Consider the following 6,224-nt stretch of genomic DNA (forward strand, 5'->3'; position numbering starts at 1 on the left):
CTCCGCGCTGGCAGCCATCCTCAGGGGGGAAGGCCCGGGGTCGCGTGCCTCATTCAGCACGCTGATTGGTCGCTGCCAGCGGAGAGCGCTTGTGAGTGGAGGGGCGACCGGCTAGTTGCCATTGGTCGGCATCCCTGAGGTACTTCAGATTTTGATTGGCGGAGAGGTCACTCCTGCTTGTTGATTGGCTAGAACGCAGGGCTGGGGTTTTTCCCCTTCCGGTGGGTGCTGACCTTGCCCGGGAGCGGAGTCTCAGGCTGTCCCGTCTCTCCGAGCCGCAGCCCGCAGCAATGGTGGCGGACTGGAGTCGTCTCCTCTCCCGGGTACCGGCCTCCTCCCGCGGCTTCTTCGCGATAGCTGTAACGGCCGGCAGGGAGGGCCTCGCTGGGAGGGCTAGCGGGGTGGCAGCGGTGCCTCTGGAGGGGCTTTTGGTTCTCACCTTCTTTTTCTCCCCACCTTTCTCTCCTGCGGTATTCCCAGTTACATCCGGTATTCCCAGATCTGCGCCCAGGCTGTCAGAGCAGCCATGAAGCCTCAGTACAAAGCGGAGGCAGAGCGGGTGGCAGTGGCTACTGTGAAAACTGTGAAACCCAAGAAGGAATAAAATGTGAGTGAATTGCCTGGGCGGGGGTGCCTCCTAGTTGCTTTTTGTCCGAGGAGTGCTGGGTTCCCAGGGTGAGTGGGATGATGACAGTCTGTAACTGCTTGGCCCGTTTCATGCTCCGTGGGGAAAAGCAGCTCAGGTCTTCACGTGTGGAACTGGAACCCGTCTGGTTTAGTCCAGACGTGTGCAGATGTCTGCGTCCTGGTTACACGTAGGTAGGAAACTGCTTCATCTCATTAGTTCACTGAAGGGAGATGTTCTCTGCAGCAAGCCCTGCTTTGAACAATTTGGGGTCTGGGCAAAGTCGTTATGGACTTAGGCAATCCAGCTGACTTTCTGCAGTGATGTTCATAGGTTTCCTCTCTTGCTCTCCCAAGGCAGCAGGCAGCCTGTCTGAAGGACTGTTTGCCCTAATCAGCAGACTCACTTGTGTGTTAACTTGTGTCTGTGAAAGATGGATGCTGCTGGGACCTTTGTGACGTTGCATACCTCACAAGCAGCTGAAATATCTTCTGCTCAAAGTAGAGCAGCTTCTGTTCCTGATCTGAGATTAGATACTGTTTCCTTTTGTTTGAAGCATGCCTTGTACATATTCTTGAAGCTAATAACTTGTATTTTACTTCTCTCATAGGAACTGATCTGTGGTGAATGTTGTGACAGCAAACTGCAAAGCTGTAGGCAAGCTCAGGACTCTGCAATAGAATGTCATCATGTTAACTTTGAAACTTGCCTCTATATGTAAAGCAGCATGCTAATAAATGTAGTTTCTGTTAAATTAATGTGTGGAAAGTGTTCCTCTTGAAACACAGTATTCCATTTTGCAGAGACGTGTTTCATTTGTGTTGAAATAAAAGACTGTTTTTATCACAGTCTACTGTTCAGTAGCAACATGTGTTTATTTTTAAGGCAAATCTCTTGTTGGATTTCGTGCTGATATTTCAGGTCCATCAATGAATAAGAGACTTAATTGTTTAAAACTTCTCAGCCTACTTCGTTTTGATGATTAATGATTACTTTGAAGAAAAGCTTTCTTCACTGAAACCTGTCAGCAGAGAATATAAGCATATAATTTTGATAAAGTTGGGTTTAAAATTCTCTGCCATCATGGTGGTTTGTGCTTAGAACAAAAATAACTCTGAAAATCCGTTTGCTTGAGGATTAGGGTTACACTTAGACAGGAAGCAGGGTCTTCCTCTGTGGATGTGTGGATGTGTCTCTCACCCCATGGTATCTCATCTCCAAAAACTAAGCAGTGAATGGGGAGTTGGAGACCTGGTGTCTTGTCAGAGGTGGAGAAGGAGGTGTAATAGTCCCTGGCATGTACTCTGATCACTCAACTATTGCTTATCCTTCTCATTACCACTTTGTCACTGTTCTGGGAGGGAGAGGGATGGACAATCACTGGGGAACGGGAGAGAGGGAGAGTGACACCATCCGCTTTGGGCTAGGGGTGCAAAGTCGCACTTCCAGCTATGCTGGTTCGAGGGAAGCATTTGCATATTCCTGCTGCTGTGCGTCTTCACAGCAGAAGCAATGACCCCCTGCACAGGAAGCATGCTTACAGAATTGATTGTTGTCTGTCAGATGTTTCAAGTATTAAAGTATTTCATAGAATGGTATGTAATTTTTATTTTAAAGAATAGTTTAAATACAGTGTTAAGTGGATGGCTGTGAGTGGATTTATCTTTTTTCCTGAAGTAAAGATGTGGTTTTGATTTAGCGATTGCCGTTAAACCTAACGAGCTGCAAACCATTCCATCCATTCTGCTGTACTGAATGATAGGAAGAAAATTTACAGTAGTACATGGGGGAAAAAAACACCACACCAAAGCTTTTTCACAGCGTTCGCAAGTTGGTATGCTAGGCTAACTCAATCTATAGTTCAAAATCAAACCAAACCACACGATGATAATAAATGCAAGCTCTGCAATAATATAAGCCTGTGTTGCTATGTGATAGAACTATTAAAATACATTTAAAAGACAAGTTAGAATGTGCATATTCAGTCTTTTGCCCCACATCCTGTCTGTGTCCCGCTCCCCTCAACTTCAGGAATTGACCTTGTCTACAGATCTAGCTCAAGTCTGTGGAGCATGTAATAAAACAGACACTGCCATTATAGGCCTTACCGATGTTCTTGTGTTCCCAAACTAGTGACAAGTTCACAAACAAACCATGGACTGTGTTTACCTGAGAATAAATAAGTCTGATTAGTTGATTGATAGCGTATTTTGCTGTTCCTTGTCATCCTGATATACACATGCACACACAAAGGCTGTGTATTACATTCAGTATCTGGTGATAATATTCCAAAAGTGAGTACATTTGCAAGAAAGACTGCTAAGAGACAACCTGTCTTCACAGTGGCTCGTTTTTTGGGAGAGATTCAGTGACAACAGTTGTTCAGGAGAGTAAAGCATAGCTGCCATTAATTCAATAGCTCTGTATTGTAACATTGGATATATTTTGGTCAGATGCAGTGAAAACATTCTGAAGAAAGGTGTTCTTTTCAGTAGGCAGATGAAGGCTACTGTTTCTTCTTCAGTGAGCGTCAACAGCTTTTTTGGAGAATGTTTTGATATGACCATTGTTTTTACGGCGCTTCCTTTTCTGGGCTAGCTCCCACTTCTACCTCTTCATATTCCTCAACATCTGCAGTGGCATCTTGGTACTGCTGGTACTCAGAGACAAGGTCATTGGTGTTACCTTCTGCTTCAGAGAACTCCATCTCATCCATACCTTCCCCAGTATACCAATGGAGAAATGCTTTTCTTCTGAACATAGCTGAGAACTGTTCGGAAACCCTGATGAAGAGCTCCTGAATGGCTGTGTTATTGCCGATAAAGGTAGCTGCCATCTTCAGTCCTCGCGGTGGTATGTCACACACTGCCACTTTGACATTATTAGGGATCCACTCCACAAAGTAGGAACTATTCTTGGTCTGGACAGCCAGCAGCTGCTCATCCACTTCTCTGGTAGACATTCGGCCTCTGAAGATGCATGCCACGGTCAAGTAACGTCCACGACGAGGGTCGCAGGCTGCCATCATGTTGCGTGCATCAAACATTTGTTGAGTAAGCTCTGGCACCGAGAGGGCTCTGTACTGCTGGCTACCTCGAGCTGTCAGTGGAGCAAAGCCTGGCATAAAGAAATGCAGGCGAGGAAAGGGCACCATGTTCACAGCCAGCTTCCTCAGATCTGCATTCAGCTGCCCAGGAAAACGGAGTGAGGTGGTGACACCGCTCATCGTTAGGGACACTAAGTGGTTGAGGTCACCGTAGGTGGGATTGGTGAGCTTTAAAGTTCTAAAACATATATCGTATAGAGCTTCATTGTCAATGCAAAAGGTTTCATCTGTATTCTCTATCAGTTGATGGATGGAGAGGATGGCGTTATATGGCTCAACGACTGTGTCAGATACTTTGGGTGAAGGCACAACACTGAAAGTGTTCATGATCCTGTCGGGATATTCTTCTCGGATTTTGTTGATGAGGAGTGTGCCCATACCTGAGCCTGTACCACCACCAAGCGAATGGATGAGCTGGAATCCCTGAAGACAGTCACAGCTCTCACATTCATTCCTGACCACATCCATGACGTTTTCGATCAGTTCAGCGCCTTCTGTGTAATGGCCCTTAGCCCAGTTGTTTCCAGCACCTGAATTACCTGTAAAGAGAATTACAGAAAGAACAGCCACCAAGTTAGTAAGAGAATTTTTCAAGGCTACAAAGATGGGAGTTAAAAGCCCATTTCTGGGACAGTAGACTCCAGCTAGTGTGCTGACAGCATGCTGTACATACCATGAATGAAGTTGTCAGGTCGAAAAAGTGGGCCTATTTTGCTAGACCGCACACTGTCCATCGTACCAGGTTCCAGGTCCACCAAGATAGAACGGGGCACGTATTTGTGAGCTAGGACAAGACAAAATGAGTGCAAACAATTACTGCTAGAAATCAGAGACAGGTTTATAATCTGCTCTGAAAAATCCAATCCATCTACAGTGATTTGGGAATTATTTTTTTACTATTATTAATTTTAACCTTCATGTTGGCTCTGCAAATTGCTCTGCCAACACCCTAACAGTGCTGAGCACTTACAGTAAGCCTCATTGAAGTACACGTTAATTCGTTCAAGCTGCAGTGATGCATCCCCACGGTAGTTTCCAGTGATGTCAATCCCATGCTCATCACTTATCACCTCCCAGAACTGGAAAAAAAAAAAGAAAGAGGTTCAATACACTGACAAAAGTTTATTTCTTTTCAGCACAACATGTTCAGCACCAGCTCTGCTACACCCATGCCTCACTGCACATAAAGTGGGACCTGTGCCTGAAGTGGGGGATGTTTTGCCATTTACGTATGTGATCAGAGTAGGGATCCTCCTCTCTCACCTCCTCAAATCATTTCAAGGGAAAAGTTTAGTAGAGCATTTATGCTGCTTAGCTATCACCCATGCACTACCAGATGGAGGCTCTCAATTTGTTCCCTTTATAGTAAAGGAAAATTAGTATTAGTTTAAATAACACAGGTACTAGTTGGTATGAGCTTAAAAAACCATTGAGAGGGTGTGTGGATTGGGGAGGGTTACTTTCAGGCCTGTCATGTACAAGTGGGATTGTGGTACGGCAAAGCTGGCTCAGAAATACTTGTATGTGAGCAATGCTTTCCACAAACAGATGTCAGTCCTAAACGTCCTATCTTGACATTCATATGGATGTCTTGTACTGGGGCTCTTATCTAGGCTGCAGCCACAGCAGGGTTAATGTAGACACACCCACCCACTATAATGACCAGGCTGTTTTAACTTTAAAGTTCTTCTGGTTTAGTATCCAGTCTTGTCTTGAGTGTACAAATACACCATTGCCAACATGTGCATTTTAGACAACACGGTGTTTTAGAGTGTGTGTGTGTGTGTGTTTGTGTGTGTGTGTGTTTGTGTGTGTGTGTGTGTGCGTGCACTTTTCTACAGGTCTTAGCAGACATAAGCAGTTTCCAGATCAAAGCCAACAGAAAAAATATGAACCTTACTACTATCATACTGTTTGCATTCAGAGTATCTGGGTCTAACATGACATTCCCTGGCCAAGCATGGCTTCATGATTCAACAAAAGGACTCAAAGTGAGAACACCACAACGGAACAATCCTTCAGCTATCATCTGTCCTCAAAGACCTCTCAGCCCCAAATTAACCCAGATACCGTTTTTTTTGACAACTTCCTACTAATCAATCACACAGCAAGAAGCAATGTGGGTTGGTTTTTTTTCCTCTCCTTGCACACACAGTCAGCAATGAGCGACTTCTCTCTAAGCAACAGCACAGCAGTGTATGACTACACAAAAGTACTCCAAATGACGTGACTACTTCTCGCAGGAGGCCAGCCAGGCAGGAATCCTTAACCGCACTTTGTCCCACATTTAGAAAAACCTGATTAGTTGCTGATAGCACAGGTCATTATATGGCTAACACAACCCCATATTAATGATTATAATGTGGCAGAGTTAGTGCTGTATGGCTGAGCACTGGCAGCTCTGGAATTACCGGCTCCTTCACTTGTCCCAGTATTTTGCAGACTCAATTAGTGCCCCTGGGAGAATGAGAACCAGCAGGGAAGGTCTGGGGC

General features: G+C 45.2%; 2 protein-coding genes across 2 annotated transcripts in view; one reads left to right on the top strand and one right to left on the bottom strand.

The window, feature by feature from the left end:
- The first annotated feature begins 290 nt into the window (after positions 1-290).
- Positions 291-604, top strand: ATP5E (ATP synthase, H+ transporting, mitochondrial F1 complex, epsilon subunit). The gene is made up of 2 exons (XM_010178817.1): positions 291-424; positions 481-604. Exons 1-2 carry the CDS (start codon positions 291-293, stop codon positions 602-604), a joined length of 258 nt encoding a protein of 85 aa, XP_010177119.1.
- Positions 605-3,197: 2,593 nt separating this feature from the next.
- TUBB1 (tubulin, beta 1 class VI) overlaps positions 3,198-6,224 on the bottom strand; it is a 3,449-nt gene continuing 422 nt past the window's right edge. The window contains exons 2-4 of the mRNA XM_010178818.1: positions 4,702-4,810; positions 4,405-4,515; positions 3,198-4,270 (exon numbers count right to left, since the gene is read on the bottom strand). Coding sequence (XP_010177120.1) covers positions 3,198-4,270; positions 4,405-4,515; positions 4,702-4,810 — 1,293 coding nt within the window. The remainder of the gene's footprint in view (positions 4,271-4,404; positions 4,516-4,701; positions 4,811-6,224) is intronic.

This window comes from Mesitornis unicolor, unplaced genomic scaffold (assembly GCF_000695765.1).
Source record: "Mesitornis unicolor isolate BGI_N332 unplaced genomic scaffold, ASM69576v1 scaffold38072, whole genome shotgun sequence".
Taxonomy (NCBI): domain Eukaryota; kingdom Metazoa; phylum Chordata; class Aves; order Mesitornithiformes; family Mesitornithidae; genus Mesitornis; species Mesitornis unicolor.